Raw genomic sequence first — 16,327 nt, 5'->3', positions numbered from 1 at the left:
ACTGCAGTCTTACGTGCTTTCGTTACCGAAGCACACCCCACGATTCATTCTCTTCCTTTTCCTATTTTCACTTCACTAAAACGTGTAAAAATACGAGATTAAATAAATCGTATACAACGAAGAATAGAAATCGGTTGCAAAATCAAGTACAAATCCATGAAAAATATAAAATACCAACGAAAGATCAGCTAATGTACTTCAAGTTGGTTGTACATGTGAACCTTTTCCAGTGCAATTACTTCCCAAATTTGCTGTGAAATGTAAATTCATATTTTTGCAAGATGATAACGATACGAAAGAGGAATATTCATAAAGAAGAGAAAAGAAACAACAACGATTAAAAAATGGACGAACAATTGAAAGAAATTCGAGGAATATAATTTTTCAAAGACTGGTACACTAAAATTGAAATCACAATGAGCAAAGAGGAAAATAGCGAGGAGGTTCCTCAAGAAGGAACTACTGGCAGTAATGAAGCACCGAAAAAGGATACAGGCGCAGATATCTATGAAAATCGAGGAACCAAGAAAATAATACGTTTAATCACTGTGTTGGCTTACATGTTCTCTGTAAGTTTCGTAGCCATCGTTTTAAGTGCGTATTACTTATTCCTTTGGGAACCACCTAATCCAAGGCTTTTACGGAGACCTGTTCAATTATCTGCCGAACCTGAAATACAATTCTTACTAAGTGATCAAATGACTATTCAAGATGATGCTGCAAAGGATTTCAATACCTCGTATATCTCGTTCTCTAATCATATTTCTGGCCCAGAAGATCTTGCCAATGATTACAATCAGGCAAAAGATCATCGTGAAAAATTAAATGAATCATTGTTCCTATTAAGAAACTCTTTAATCGAACTTTTACAAAATAAAATTAATAATTCGAAATCTTTTACAAGAAATTCCTCTGGGGAAAATTGGAAAGCATCCAATTTTTTGAATTATACTTCACTCGAAACAGAGAGAACGTTAAACTCGACGAAAAAATCAAGCGAAAGAGATTCAAGACATTCCTCTAAAATTATGAATCTTATATTGGATAATAATGGCACATCTCAAACACTGGAATCTTCGAATATTTCTGGAAGTGAAGAGAATAATGATCATTTTACGAGTATTAGAAACCACTCAATGTACGAACCACCTCAAGATATTCCTCGATTAAACCACAACTCGACGGAAAATGTTATTGTCAATAAAAAACAATATAACAAAAGCATTTCATCAAATTTTCAAACGAAAGCAGGAACGCTGAATGAAGAAAGTGTGAAAGTTAAAACACCTCGATATTCGAAAATGCATTCGTCTGATGAAGAATTTATGAATACTACTATAACAGTAATGACTATAAGTGATAAAGTAAATCTTGATATTCAAAAAAGTAGAGAAGATCGTGCACATGATTCTAATAACGTAAAAGAAAAGATCGATTTAAACGACCAATCAACTATAGATTTTGGTAATTTGGGATATGCAAGTCGTCTAGGATATCCTGAACAACCAATGCAATCACCTGTAAAACTGGCAAATGTTGCGTTAAAATTCAAAGGTAAATAAACTTTCTATAATTTGCATTTTATACTTGCATATTAGGCTTACTTTTTTACATACGATATTTGATAGTATTGTGTATATTTTGTGATTTATTCGATTGAAAAACCCGATCGTCTAATTTTTCTACACGCGCGTGCGCGCGCACACATGAGCATGTACACACACACGTAAATATATAGTTGTACGCCGATGAAAGAAAAAGATAAGAATATCCTATGTGATATAATGAAAAGTCGTGATTAAAACCTTAGAAAGAAGATAGTCGATGGATTGGACTGCGATGATTATCCGTATTGTCCACGTAATGACGAAAACAGGGTCAGGTCGAGCCATTATGGCTTCTTTAACTTTGCATCGTTATAAAGATCTTACGATTACTATGAACAAACTTGTCTAATCTTCGTTTGATTTAAATAACTTCATTCGCAACTTCGTATATCAAAACGATACATCATCGAACGATATATCAAAGCAATGTGTTCGAAAGAAAAGTATATAGACAAATTAAATACGGGAAAAGTATATTTATCTTTCATTTTTCCTTTTCACTTATTTTACGATATATGCAATTTCCATAGAATAATGATTACTGATCGTAATGCTATGTTTGTCCGAGGAATGATCGAAGAACGACATCTTAAATGCTATTAAAATAAAGGCGCGCCACCTCTGTAAAACGAGAACATCGTCAAAGTCACTTTACTCTCAAAGTGAAAACCCTGTCAGCTTTGACTGAAGTTTATAGACTTTCAGAACAGCCTCTATTCCTAGCATTCGTAATCTTTTATCCGCCCTATTGAAATAATTACATTTAGGTGAACAGTATGTTTTACCAAGTGACAGTTATCAACATGACATATGCATGTATCATCTTTGACAAAAATACGTTAATCGTGTTAACGATATATAAGTTCGAACTTACATAAAATGCTTGTGTAACGTTTTTAATCGTTTCTTTGTCACTTCTATGGAAGCACTTCGGTTCGAAACCGAGACGATTTCGATCTAACTATATCTTATTGAACATTCTTGCCATGTATTATACCACTCGTATTCTTTTTTACACCTAAATTAAACAAAGACTTCATTTACATTTGACGGTGAACTTTGTTACTTCTTATGCATAAACAAATTGTTTAAACGTATAAAATCAAAAGAAATTCTTCTAATCAGAGGCAATATTTCGGATATTGAAAAATCAATGTATACGTCATCAAAAATGTACATCTTTTGAAAAAGCTGCGAGAAAGATTTCAATAAATAAGAAGTAATGAGCTAACTGAATAAAACTGAGACTGTTTGCTATATCAGTTTTCTAAGGACATTTGCCACACGAATCCCGTCAAGTTGAGCAGCCCTTGAGGCTTGCAAAATGAAGCACGAGTCAAGGTTCTCAGACTTGCGCAGTGAAAACTCGCTGGTATCATCGGGCGAGTATGTTTTAGCAGCTGTATTGGTGAAAAACGTTGAATCGCTAGTCAAAGTTCAGAAATAGTAGTAGAATAGTGAAGACATCAATGTAAAGAAAACTCCTGCATATTCGGTATTCGAAATCTTATACCCTTCTTAATAAATTGTCAAAAAGTTTCCTACCAGCATTCCGGACACCAGCAGTATTCGACCGGAACAAACACCCTTAAATTAAATGTGTTAAATTAAATTGACTTGTAAATCACGAAGTTGGAGAACCGGTAACAGTGAATTCGACTGCATATTGATAACGTATGAATTCCAAAAATATTAGTGCAAAATTGATGGAAACATTCGAGCAGACATACGTAACCTGTCGAACGCAGAAACATTCTACGTAAAGGTGGTCAACAGAAGATATATTTGAGCTGCAAGGCTTGCAGTAATAAACTTACAATGTTTACCAAGCGTTTATAAATATAAACAATCAAGGAAGTTATAAATACGTGAGATTCGAAGAGAACAATGTTTCCTTGGATATCCCCTTCAAGCTTCGCATCGAATCGTTATGGTTACAGTTACACTTCTCTGGCGATCATACAATGAAAACTGAGACATTACATTGAAGTTGAAATATTATAATATAAACGTTATTTAAACTTAATGATTTTACAAAGTCAAGAATGCAGTTACCGCGCAAGATGAGCGCTCAAAACGTAATGGCAAGCATTAGTCGTACATTGGGAAATCGCGAACATAAGCCTGCAGGCAATGAAATTCGATTTGCAGGCGATGAAAGGAAAGACAAACTTTACGAGCCAAAACATAAACAAAAATTAGTACGAGTACTGACAGTGGTGGCTTATGTTATATTTGTAAGCATGGCAGCTATTTTGTTATCGTTGTATTACACTTTTTTGTGGGATCCTAAAGACGTCTCTATCAGAATGAGGAAGCAGCCAGAATGTGTCGAAATAAAGTCATCAAATTCTTTCACCACTCCTTCCATTAGAAATGGTAAAAACAGGATTTGAACCATTGAATTGCTACAATGTTATTTATTTATTATAGAACCGATTTTTGGTCCAGATTCTAAACTAATTAATTTATATACATATACGTACAATAAATGTGCTATTATGAGGAATTTCATTATCTTGAAATTGCTAATCACTGCATAAATCATTTCAAATGTGGAAAATTTTTAATTGTTTTTTTTTTTTCAGAAACGCAGATAGAAAGAATGACAACAAAGTCGATGACAATCGCGAATGAACAAAGTCCTGTATCAGAAATTATAACCACTCCGCAACAAAAGGATTTGTTAACTATTTTAACAGAAATTGTTGAAACTTCGTCGAATGCTACGCCGCTAACAACATCCGAGGATTTACAAACTAGTTTAAGTACAGAAACTAAAGAGATATCTACCAAAATGCATTCTAAGATTAATTAATTTATTAAAATATTACCATCAAACTTTTTGGCTTTGTTCTTAGTGCTAATATAACAAATTAGTTGATACAGATAAAAACAATTTAATAATTTTAAATATATCTAATCATAAGATATCAGGGAAGTATTTTTTGAATCAAATTACGATTGAAATAATTTTGATATTGCAAAATTATGTGATTGGCTCTGTAAAACGATTTCCGTGTACAAAATCGTTTCGAGTAATAATAATTGACACTGTATTTATTTTAATTAATTTTTAAAGAAATAAAAAAAATTAAACGGAACAATCTTAGTAAAAATATTTGTATTATTAATACAAATTGCAGATTTTAGTACTATATTTTTACATATACAACATCTAATATTAATACAATTGTATAAAATACATTTACATACTTCCTATTTCTTATTCACCAGTCATAAGCATATGGACAGATTTTTCTGATACAAGCATTTTATTTGCTCTTTCGGTACCCACAATTGCAGAAAGTTGCATAATATCATATTTACAATATAAAACGGTAACTGTCATATTGCTTTCAGATCCTGAACGTGGATTTTGATTACCTTCTTGCATTAAGTTGCACATTTCTGTGTAAAATTGATGGAAAGTTGGTGGTGCATAAAATATAATATGTCTTATACCTTTTACTCTTATCCTTCGAAAAAAGTGAAATCGTTCTGAATATAGGAGAAAATGTGCATCACTGTGAAAAAACATGTCTCTTGCTCTTGCTACTTTTGCATCTTTAGAATATTCACAAATTTGTACAAAGCTATATTCTTCTTTTTTAAAATAATTTCGTAATTTCACAAAATCAAAGTAAGATGGTACAAAAATTAACGTATGATTCATTATTCTATCCTTATACTGAGCAAGTACTTTTGTTAGGAAAAATTCCATTCTATATTCCAAGGCATGAGAATGACTCGTGGTTTCAAATCTATGAAATACTTGTGGAACTTGTACAACTACTTGACAAATCGATCCAGAAGAAACAGGGTTTACTATTTTTACTTTTCCTGAATAATTATAACATTTTTTATTAAATATTCCATAAATCTCAGGTACATGAATACTTGAAAATATCAATGTTTGCCTATAATATTTACTCCATCCATTAACAGACCAACTTCTTACTCTAGAAAAATCTGTTCCATGAAAGTCTTTTGGTTGTAAATGTAAATGATTGAACACGTGTAACATGTGATCCCAGTTTTGCATTAAAAACAATTCTACCTGATCAAGAATTAATAATTCTATCGATGCCAAGAAATCATAATCTCTATCTGCTTCACCTTCTGCACCTATTAAAATTCTTAAACCTAATAAGGATGAAATTATTATGTCAGATGAATAAAATTCTGAATATAATTTCAAAGTCTTTTTTGTAATAGCAATTCCTATTTTGAATGTATCGTCTGTGTTTCCTTCAAATGTTAATTCATAATCTTCAGGTTTTGGATTTCTTTTTGGCATTTTTAATTCGTTACCACCAAAATCTTCCATAAATCTTTTCTTATTCATTACAGAGCCACCTTTATCTTCTCCAATTAAAATAGATATCAATAGTTCAACAATTTTTAAACATGAATGTCTAAAAGGAACTATTATTAAAATTTTTGGTCTTACCAGACCTTGATCTCTATACTCATCTGGAATTTCTGCCATATTTGTATATTTTGATTTTGTTATTTTTGCATTATGGTGCAATACTTTTGTTCGTGTTTTTAATGCATGATTAATTACATGCAAACAATACACAAATCTTATTTGATCTGCATTGGTAAATGTTCTTTCAGGATAATATAAATCTTGATAATTATTTATTATTGAAAATAACTCCCTCTGCAAAGAAGTCATAGGAGATGGATTTGTACTCATGTTATCCTTTATATTAGCATAATTTGCTTTTGCAATATTATCATGAATTTGAGATTTTATATATAATTTATTCCAATTGACATTATCAATTAATAAAGGGACAGTACCACACTTAGCAAACTGTTTATTTTCTAAAATAGAAATGTTCGAAATTTTTGTTGTATCTTTTGTATCTTCCAAGGGATTTGGTATTTGGTATATAAGATTCCCTAAAACAGGCCATATTACCTTTTCTATTCTTACGATTTGTGGAACAGTAGAAACTGCTTCATAAAGTTTATCACTTAAATCATCATGAAAATGAATTGAAAATGGATCTCTTAAGTGACCAGCATCTTCTTGAGATGTTTCAGGATCTTCTTCATCAACTTCTTTTATTATAATTTCTTCATTATCACTTTCTAAATCTGTCTTATCATTCATATTGCTAGTCTGTGTAGATAAATTATCAGAAGCTTCAGTATTCTCCTCATTATCATTGTCAGTATCACTTTCAGAAGTAGACTCAATAGCAGTTACTTGTAGATTATTAGCATTTAAAAACGAAGATAATAAGTTTTGCAATGGATTGTTCTGTTCTTCACTAGAACTATCACTTTCTTCTTCTTCTTCTTCTTGCTGTTGAGACTTCTCTTCCTCCAACATTTGCCTACGTTTCTCAATTTCTTTATTTTTTTCATCACGTTCTTTGATATATGAAGTCTCTTTTAGGTTAAATTTACTCTTTTTTGGCTTTGGTCGACCATCGTAACGATGGAATTTTCTTTTTCCACCACGAATTGGTCTTTTACCGCGTGCCATTGTCACGGAAAATTGTGTAAATTAATTAAACAACCAGATTAGTAAATTTTTTCTAAGTAATAAAATAAAGTTCATCCACGTGTCTTCACCAATACTTTTTTAATATTTATGTTTAATGTTTGATTACATATTTTCATAACTATGTAAATTAAATATTTAAATAAAAATAATATACACTTTAAAAATATATATGCGTATAACTTTAATTGATCACAAAAGAGGTTAGTTCCATAAAATTTTAATGTATTCAACGTGCCTATGAAATTTCCCACCTACATTTTATAGAGGTTATGACCGCTGAATTTAAATTATGTACATTATTAGTATTATTAATTCGTTTATCTTTAAAAAAATTACTTATTATAATAAATTTATACCATAAAATATGAGTATAAGGTAAATGTATAACGTTTCAAAATAAATTAATATTTAGTTATTCGTATATGTAAACTATAAATGTTTTTCAATATGATTCTATATTATATATTTATGAATCATATGATATTTATTCGAATATACAAAACTTTAAGAATTTAAAGATTTTAAATAGCTAATAGCAATTAATAATAATTTATTAAATTTAATTTAATAATTTAATTTTAACAAATATATTTATAATAACAAGTTTGTAACTAATTACTAATATATAATTCAACATATATAAATTATCATACAGGGTATATAATTATAAATCATTCTCATTAATAAACAACGACATTGCATGAATTTATAATAAAGTGAGACAAGTGCATCAGAATCTATATTTATTTATAGTTAGAAGAAGTTAATTATGATTCGAAAAAATGAAATAAGTCTTTGAAGCATATTCTTTAGTTCTAGACGATCACGTGACTAATAATTTTAATAGATAAATTATCATGTTTAACAGAATTTTTTAATTACTATTTATCTTATCAATAATTAGATGAATCAAAGTTCTAAAAAGTTATTGTATGATAAACAGTAACAAATTATATATAAGTTTTTGGAATCAACATTGATATATTTTAATGAATATTACCTTATCACATCGGAATGAAATAATTCTATTATTGCTGGATATCTGATTTGTGATTAAATCATAGTTTAAAGTAATTTATGATAAATGGACAAAAGACCTTGATAACGTAAAATAGCAAAGAAACGCAGGAAGTAGAAAAAAAAGTGGGCAAAATTAATTAACCCTTTGCTCGGTTGTTTACAAAATATCCGGTTCCTGACAGGTCGTCAGAGCCAACGAATTCAGGCAAGCTGGCGATGCTGCGCGCGCAATAATAACACGGCGCCGACAGTGCCGTGCATTCTTTAATTTTACTTAATTTTTGTACTGCAATATGCGTTGATTATACAAAATCGAAATTCTAACATTGAGAAAAGTATATATATTTTAATATGAACATATTAGATATCTAATTGTATTACATATTATATTATATTCAAATTTTATAAATTGCTTCGTATTATTCTATCATTCTGGTAGTCTGATTAGAAATGTATTGAAAATACTAGATTAATACTCATAGATATATTAACAATATTCTTTACAGAACACATTAAAATATATCTTTTTTCATTAATTTTATATTTAATTAATTCAAATATCTCAATGATTATTATATTGAATATTGAAAATTTCCTTATCAAATTATTTATTAAAGAATTCAATAACTCATTTTTACGTTACATTGCTTATCGTATGAAAGCAGAAGAAATATTACGAGTGAGGTGGGGACAGAGTTATCCCATACGAGGTTGAGAGTATGAGCTACGGATCGTAAATGCACGACGGGCAGTTTCAATATAGAACTTGGGGCGCCCTTAGCAGCGGTTGCATGTAGAACCGGTAAGCTGTTATTATTTGGAAGTTTTTTAATACAAGCCACTGCCCAGTTGGTATTTGACAGTTTTTAAAAGCTTTCGGATAAGGAATTAGCGACGGACGTGTAGAAAGGCAGAAACCAACGAAGGTTTTTTCGTGTCTGATGAGCTCCTCCGTCGCACCGCTGGTGGTAAGATGGCTGTGCAGTTGGATGGTGGAGGGAAGGAGGACTTGAAAACACAGTTTGTCACGCGGGAAGGAACTTATAAGCTAATGACTTTGTCGGAGTATTCAAGGCCAAATAGGGTCGGTTACACGAATAGTCAAGGAAGCGCATCCGTTAGGGTGTCTTTCGTAACTTTACCGGACCCAGCGGATCCTACGAGTACGCAAGGACTTGGTGACCGAATGTGTTTCAATTTTGGCAAGGAGCTCTATGTTTATGTTTATCGTGGAGTTAAAAAGGTAACTTTAACTCTTTTCATAATAAATACGTTTGTTATTATATTTATATTTAATTGAGCATGGATTTATTGAAACCTAACCTCGAAAACGCATACCAAGACTCCATCTTTGCACTATCACCACACCTAACATAGAGAATCCTCTTACTTTGTATGTTACTGCATGTAAAATTACATTTATCAAACTTATTCCTTGTAAAATGATTGCTTTAATATTAGATACATTTATTGTTTTATTTATATTGATAACTTGTCTGCCTGATTTAATTTAAATTATAATATAAATGTCATCTAATCTTAATTGGTTAAACCTTTAACTTTTTATTAATACACAATATATATTAAATGACAAAATAACAACATATCCAGGAAATTTATAATTAATGGTAGATACAAATCTGATGCAAGTCATTGGGGGAAATATCTTTATTATTGTTTTTGGAATACTAGTTATGACAAAATTTTATATTTAATAAACAATTATAACTAATAAAAATTTCTTATTTTGAAAGAATATATATGGACCATTAATAAAGAAATTGTATTAATTCCAATACATTCTTAAAATTTATAAATTTACATTTATAAGTCTTAACACTTTATAAAACTTACAATAAGTTAAAGTTAAATGAAAATGTTTCAGGCTGTGGACTTAAATAAACCAGTGGACAAAAAGTTATATAAGGGAACTAATCCAACTTGCCATAATTTCAATCAAACAACAGCAACTGCAGATAGTGCACCATTATTAGTTGGTTTCTCTACAGGACAAATTCAACTAATAGATCCAATAAAAAAAGAACTCAGCAAATTATATAATGAAGATGTATGTAACTTATTACGTCAAAAATGATAAATTATGTCAAGATGATATATACTTTGAATTAAATTTTTTGAATATGTAAGGAGATTGTAAAATATTCCTGGTACAATCCAAAATTGTGGGAATATGTTTATTAAATATAAGTTTATACGTTGTATAAACATTGAATAATATAATATTTTATATACTATGATTAGTATCATAAAATGATAAATTTAAATAATATACACAAAACTTGTTAGCACTTTTTCCAATCTTTGTGATATAAATGTGATATAATTTTGTTGAATATTGATAAACAAAGATTTTAGTCAATGTAATAGTTCATAATATTCTGTATTGCACCTTTTTTATAGCATGTATTTGATATTTAATACCATTATACATATATAACATCTAATTTTAGTAAATTTCATTTAGATAGAATACACTAGTATTCAACTAAATAAACTTAATCATTAATTATATAATTTTTTGCTAACTTACACTGGTTAATGATGGTTATGATACTTTTTGAAATGTAAATATTTTTTATAAGTATATTAATTATTTATTGAATAAAAGGAATGTATGTTTCTTAATGTTTCAGAGATTGATAGATAAAAGTAAAGTGACATGTATAAAATGGGTTCCTGGATCGAACAATCTCTTCTTGGTGTCACATAGTTCTGGGCAATTATATTTGTATAATGAAGAACTTTTGTGTGGTACAACAGCCCCTCACTATCAGTCTTTTAAGTCAGGCGATGGTTATGCCATATATACTTGTAAAACAAAATCCACAAGAAACCCTTTATATAGATGGGTAATAGGTGCAGAAGGATGTTGTATAAATGAATTTGCCTTTAGCCCCTGTGGCTCAAACTTAGCAGTTGTTTCCCAAGATGGGTTCCTAAGAGTATTTCAATATAATACAATGGAGTTAGTGGGTTCAGCTAGAAGTTATTTTGGTGGATTTTTGTGTGTATGTTGGTCTCCAGATGGAAGATATGTTGTTGTGGGTGGTGAAGATGATCTTGTGACAATTTGGAGCTTTCATGAGAAGAGAGTGGTAGCCCGGGGTCAGGGCCATCATAGTTGGGTAAGCGTAGTAGCCTTTGATCCTTATACTACATCTTATGGAGATCATGATCCTGACTTCAGTGGTTCAGATGATGAAACATTACCACATAATAACCATAATCATTTCCATGAGAAGTCCAATCGTTTGTCTACGATCTCACAAGGAATTCATTCAAACAGAAACTCTTGTGGTTCAGAATTAAGAGTGTCAGGTGGTACATGCTATAGGTTAGGCAGTGTATCACAGGATACTCAATTGTGTTTGTGGGATATCACAGAAGATGTATTGAGACAACCAATGTGTGCGAAACAAAGGCCATCTGCAGCAGGTTCTAGTATTCTTCCTACATCTGGAACAGTCAACAATGGAAATGGTTCAACAACGAATCATCACTTGAACAATTCTAAACATAATAATTTGAATAATGTTAATTGCAAGGAAAACGCGAGTGGTAATAATGAAAGTAGTAATAATAGCATGAGTACAAATACAGCAGTGTCAACTGTAAATTCATTGACACAAAGGTTAGCAGGCCTTGGTTTTGGTGAACGTAAAGGTGATAATCATAAAAGGAACTTTAGCCTCACTATGAGAGGTAGTGGTGCATCTAATAGCACAATAATGCAAAACAGTGGTGGTGATAAAGCTACCGCTAATTCAAATACAAGTAGTAATTTGAACAGTGTCAGTGGAAGTTTAGTAGGTGCAAATAAGAAGGTTAGTTCTGTGATGGACGATCCTATGAGGTTGATAGGAACTGCCTGGTGCCCTAGGTTTGATGAGTGCCCAGTGTTAGAACCACTGGTGTGCAAGAAGTTGGCACATGAAAGATTGACTGAATTAGTGTTTAGGGAAGATTGCTTCGTAACAGCATGTCAAGATGGATATGTCTACACGTGGGCAAGGCCTGGTCACATGGTAGGTCCTCTTACCATCAGCAGCACTCTGCACAGGCCACATCATCATAGCAATCCTTACACCAATATTAATTCCCTACGATCTAACGATCTATGATGTAACCCATCTTCAATCGTTATTGCAATTTTGTGAAGTAGGATTTTTTAGTAATGAATTCCAATTTGTATATAAATAGAAATAAAATTTAAAATCATCATTATTATTGATAAAAAGAAAATAGGCAATACAATAATGCTTTGGACAATTTTTCTATTGTCACTGTTGAATTGTATTAGGTGAAAAATGTTCTTTTAGACACATATTAGAGTGACACAACTTTATTAAATGTGATAAATATGAAGGGATGTTCTTGTTATTTTTTATCTTTAATATTGTAATGAGCATTGTTCTTGCGGCATCATAAGTCTTATATATATGTATGTATGTATGTATATGTATGTGTGTGTGCGCGTATATATATATATATGTACATATAAAATTTTTAAAATTTTTATTTGAGAATAAATGAACTTTTTTTCTTATATTTACAAACTAAATCCTAGTTTACATTTTATCCAAAGCAGTATAATTATATTGAAAGGTGCCATTGGAATACATTGAAAATCTAGCAATATCTTTTAGTCTGTATTATATATCAATTACAGAAATGTACGGATGGATAATACTATGAATGGACAGATTTAATTTATCAATCTATATCTTATGTTTATAAAATACCTCGCCTTTTCTATTGCATAAAATATAATATTTCATTGTAACATCTGAGCTTTATGTAAATATTTTTTTATTTTAATTTTTTTTTAGAAAGATATCAGTTTAAAAGATTATTTTTCAAAATCTAAGTTTATAAAATCCTAATATTAATTGGATAACATAGATAATAAAAATTCATTCATAGTATAAACCTCCATTTATATTTGTGCCTAATGATCATCTGGTCAAAATATATTCATAAATAATAAAGGAATACATTAGTATGATTATAAATAGAATATATTTATATTTGGTTTGCATCATTGAGAGTAACATTGTTTGCGCCCCATAAGATTTTGTAACAGGGCAGGCCCCTTAAACCCTTCTTTCTTTCCTGTAAAGTGTTACTAGCTTAGCTTAGCAAATGATAGAAAGTCAATGAATTATTTAGTTAAACTATTGTCCTGGATTATAATGATGTGACATTTAATCCTTTGTTGAAAACAATGAATTGCCTTGTTGTACAATAAAGCAAAACTTTGAATGAAATATTGCTGCTTGCTTCCTGCTTGAGTTTTATACAAGATGCAATGCAGAGCTCCAGAGGAAATATTGAATCATTATTTACATATATCAATATCTGTATGTGTATATATATAAATATGTATGTGTTCATATAAATATTACAATTTCTTGCAATTTTATTAGATGTAATATTTGATATGATTAGGTAACTATTTTTGTAATTTGAAATATTTAAGTCAGTTCCCTGGTGTTTTGCATAAAGCATTTCTATCATCAAAATACCCCATGCTCCTTTATGTTATAGTGGTTTAACCAGTTAAAATTTTTGTGATAATTTTCATATAGTATGCATTGCTTCTTTTATAGTGACAGTCTTATAATTTTATCGGAAGATGCTTGTGCTTGTTTCTTAAGCCGGTGGGGCATTAATTTTTTACTTTGATTGGAAAGATTAATGTTCTGTACCATGCTTTGGCTGATGCAAGAGAATCATGGATGAGTCTTCCCAGAGTTTATCGCATGGTACGTATAATAATTTACTGTTTTTTTTTTTTTTTTACTTGTTTATTGCTTAATCGGACAGAGTAGTATAGTACATTTTTTATATGCTCGTTCTAGTAGTATGTGCCTTGCTAAGGCATTCTTAAATTACATATTTATTATACTTCTATGCTGTTATTGCACTGTTCTTTAATGCACCTATAGAAATTGTAATTGTGTTTCAAATGCTTTCAATATTTGCAGATTTTTTATAAAGATAACAAAGTTATCTTTGGTAATGAATTACCAAATTACCTTCTTCTAATTACAGCCAGGAATAGGACAGGTTGGAAATGCTCTTCACGTTGTCAGTCCTGCAGAAAGTGGAGGTACCATAGTATAGCCAGAACCAGATATTAACACAACTTCAAAGCACGAAGAAGAATACGTCCCGCTAATGCGTACGCTGCAATCCTCAAAAATGCAGTTTCAGCCATATACCCATTATCGTCACTTATATTATGTATGGCCAAGTGAAAATTATTCCAGTATTGTTTGAAAAATAGGTAATTTTTTAAAACATCTAATAATTGATTGCTTAAAAATACATATTCATTTGGTAAGTTATTTCTTACGAATACTAATTACCTTTGCTTTACAATTTTTTCTTTTTTCTTCCAGTTTCACTTCTTTTTCCATTTTTTCTTTTTTTTTTTCTCGCCTTTTAATATGATAAAGACGTTCAAATTTCATAATGTTATACAAATTTTGTAAGAAAATCGAGCGAAAGTAATAAGTAAATTGTGTGTACATGTATATATGTATACATATGTATGTTTGATCTTACATACTGTACTAAATCATTCCAATAAGATCCTCTTAGGAAAATAAATTTGAATTGAATGGTGTTAATACTAAATGCTTATATATATTGTCAGAAACTTTTTTATGTTATCAATATAATTATTCAGAAATATGATTTTAAATAGTTTGCTTCTTGTGGCATAGATTAACAAGCAGTTTAACTATTGTAATCAGTCAGAGCAATATGTAAATATAAAATATTTTAAGCAGTATTTTAATTTGCATATTTGTTACTAGGAATTAATTATTTTTATCTTGAGTAATGTTACATATGAAAAAAAGTGAATTAAATAGTATATAACGCAAAATTCCTGTTATTTCATTTTTCAGTATGAATTTTAATAAATATTATTTTTTTACGTTGTTAATTTTAAGAAGTATTTACTGAAAATATATGTTATAATGATATATGTTAGAACATATATGTTATAATATAATGATATATGTTATAAAATATATGTTATAACATTCCTTCTTTATGCTTCACTTCTTGTTAATGCAGTTCAGGAATATACTCTGGTTGATGCTAATTAAATTGCCTTAATGAAATCGTAAATTAAGTAAAGAAATTTTTTATTTGTTCTATATTATAGTTACACGAATATGTTCTCAAGAAACTTGTTCGCTTTATTGAAAATCTATAATGAGTGCATCGTCGATGTACGATCAGTTGAAAACGTAGCGTAAAAAGCGACTTTATATCTGAGAGCTAAAAGACATTAATCACAAGTAATTAATTAAAAGTCTAACTGAAGAAGTAAGTTGTATATCATATATTGCTAAAATAGTTGCTGTAGATTTCTATTTAATTTCTGTATGAAGCTTTTTAAAAGAGCTTATTGTGAAATAAATATTATGTCTTTTAATTCTATTTATAAAGTTTCTATATGTTATTACAAAATAACAATGAATCATTTTTACAACGAATAAACAAATATTTTTATATAGTTCTCAGATACGAAAGTCTATCACAGTAAACAAATAATTATGAATATATGAACAAATAGTTACTGAATATTCTAATGATGGACAGTATTTCATATTACATATTCCACACGGCGATACTATTTATTACTTTATTAATATAGACAATTAAACGTGCGCGTGTATGTGCGCATACTGCGTCTACGCATGAGAGAAAGAGAAAGAGAGAGAGAGAGAGAGAGAGAGAGAGAGAGAGAGAGAGTGAGAGGGGGAGAGAGAGAGAGAGAAAGAGAGAGAGGAGAGAAAAATGTATACACATGCGCGCTCGCGCGCGCGTGCGTGTTATAATATTAATATCAGAATGAAAGAACAATTTGTATTGTTGTAATTTTTAAACAGTTTGAAAATGATGATACATTTTTCATCTTGTATCATGGGCATTTTTTAAAAATATCAATAATTTAGTGATGAAATGCAAAGGAAATATAACATCGTATTGATAAACGTATTTATTTATTATTACACGACAAGCTAATCAGTAAAGTGACAAGTTAATCATATAATTTAGGTAATTATGAACCAGTGTTTCTTAGACAATAATATATTTGTCATGGCATGCATTCAAATAATATTCATAAATA

General features: G+C 29.9%; 3 protein-coding genes across 6 annotated transcripts; 2 read left to right on the top strand and 1 right to left on the bottom strand.

Moving 5' to 3' along the window:
• Window positions 1–19: 19 nt before the first annotated feature.
• LOC108547313 (CTD small phosphatase-like protein 2) lies at window positions 20–4,474 on the top strand. Its single transcript, XM_017899770.1, has 2 exons — window positions 20–1,554; window positions 4,196–4,474. Exons 1-2 carry the CDS (start codon window positions 417–419, stop codon window positions 4,423–4,425), a joined length of 1,368 nt encoding a protein of 455 aa, XP_017755259.1. The 5' UTR covers window positions 20–416; the 3' UTR covers window positions 4,426–4,474.
• A 359-nt stretch (window positions 4,475–4,833) lies between these two features.
• On the bottom strand, window positions 4,834–7,134 carry LOC108547329 (digestive organ expansion factor homolog). The gene has a single exon (XM_017899798.1). The coding sequence runs from the start codon at window positions 7,111–7,113 to the stop codon at window positions 4,834–4,836; it is 2,280 nt and encodes a 759-aa protein (XP_017755287.1). The 5' UTR covers window positions 7,114–7,134.
• Window positions 7,135–8,915: 1,781 nt separating this feature from the next.
• Window positions 8,916–14,395, top strand: LOC108547316 (WD repeat-containing protein 20). Of its 4 annotated transcripts, XM_017899776.1 has the most exons (5): window positions 8,916–8,956; window positions 9,028–9,397; window positions 10,040–10,222; window positions 10,809–12,200; window positions 14,230–14,395. In XM_017899776.1, exons 2-5 carry the CDS (start codon window positions 9,128–9,130, stop codon window positions 14,299–14,301), a joined length of 1,917 nt encoding a protein of 638 aa, XP_017755265.1. In that variant the 5' UTR covers window positions 8,916–8,956; window positions 9,028–9,127; the 3' UTR covers window positions 14,302–14,395. The 4 variants fall into 4 exon arrangements, with proteins under 4 accessions (XP_017755265.1, XP_017755262.1, XP_017755264.1 ...); XM_017899773.1 differs by lacking the exon at window positions 14,230–14,395 and having other exon boundaries at window positions 10,809–12,296; XM_017899775.1 differs by lacking the exon at window positions 14,230–14,395 and having other exon boundaries at window positions 8,920–8,956; window positions 9,040–9,397; window positions 10,809–12,296.
• Window positions 14,396–16,327: the final 1,932 nt, after the last annotated feature.

The sequence above is a fragment of the Eufriesea mexicana genome, unplaced genomic scaffold, assembly GCF_001483705.2.
Source record: "Eufriesea mexicana isolate 0111107269 unplaced genomic scaffold, ASM148370v2 scaffold994, whole genome shotgun sequence".
In the NCBI taxonomy this organism is placed as follows: Eukaryota; Metazoa; Arthropoda; class Insecta; order Hymenoptera; family Apidae; genus Eufriesea; species Eufriesea mexicana.
Note: the sequence above shows the minus strand (reverse complement) of the source record. Positions and strands in the feature narration are given on the sequence as shown.

Bases quoted from the DNA above. Each gene is read 5' to 3' on its own strand.
- LOC108547313 (XM_017899770.1), top strand. From the start codon at position 417: ATGAGCAAAGAGGAAAATAGCGAGGAGGTTCCTCAAGAAGGAACTACT. The intron at 1,555-4,195 runs GTAAATAAACTT...TTTTTTTTTCAG, and splicing joins TGTTGCGTTAAAATTCAAAG to AAACGCAGATAGAAAGAATG.
- LOC108547329 (XM_017899798.1), bottom strand. From the start codon at position 7,113: ATGGCACGCGGTAAAAGACCAATTCGTGGTGGAAAAAGAAAATTCCAT.
- LOC108547316 (XM_017899773.1), top strand. From the start codon at position 9,128: ATGGCTGTGCAGTTGGATGGTGGAGGGAAGGAGGACTTGAAAACACAG. The intron at 9,398-10,039 runs GTAACTTTAACT...AAAATGTTTCAG, and splicing joins TTTATCGTGGAGTTAAAAAG to GCTGTGGACTTAAATAAACC. The intron at 10,223-10,808 runs GTATGTAACTTA...TTAATGTTTCAG, and splicing joins GCAAATTATATAATGAAGAT to AGATTGATAGATAAAAGTAA.